The sequence below is a fragment of the Cariama cristata genome, unplaced genomic scaffold (genome assembly GCF_000690535.1).
Source record: "Cariama cristata isolate BGI_N322 unplaced genomic scaffold, ASM69053v1 scaffold11657, whole genome shotgun sequence".
NCBI lineage: Eukaryota > Metazoa > Chordata > Aves > Cariamiformes > Cariamidae > Cariama > Cariama cristata.
Window position 1 is genome coordinate 23957 of NW_009624984.1, and position 338 is coordinate 24294.

Consider the following 338-nt stretch of genomic DNA (forward strand, 5'->3'; position numbering starts at 1 on the left):
GTTTCCAATCCCCACAGGTAGCTTTTCGCTTGGATTTTGAATTCAGCAAGTCGATTTTCCTTCAAAGCATGGAGATCTACTTGATCGCCAACAGGTTAACGCTTGCTTTCTCCCTTGCACGTGTTTGCGAGGCCAACGGGATGCTGCCTGCTTGCGTTGGGTTTCCTTCTTCCATAGCCAGAGGTGATGCTGGAGGCTTTACTCCGGGAATAACCGCAAGGAAACCCAGTTGCCATGGGGTATTACAGAGTGTGCAGCCCCGTAGTCACAAACCAGGCTACTTTTATTTATCTATATGTTTCTATCCATCATTTTTCTGTGTGTGTGGAGGCTGCGCA

The 338-nt window shown here is 48.2% G+C and overlaps 1 protein-coding gene across 1 annotated transcript in view; it reads left to right on the forward strand.

Moving 5' to 3' along the window:
• The window catches only part of ITGA11 (integrin, alpha 11), a gene marked incomplete at both ends in the record, with an annotated part of 26484 nt that overhangs the window by 21699 nt on the left and 4447 nt on the right, over nt 1-338 (forward strand). The window contains one exon of the mRNA XM_009703425.1: nt 18-94. Coding sequence (XP_009701727.1) covers nt 18-94 — 77 coding nt within the window. The remainder of the gene's footprint in view (nt 1-17; nt 95-338) is intronic.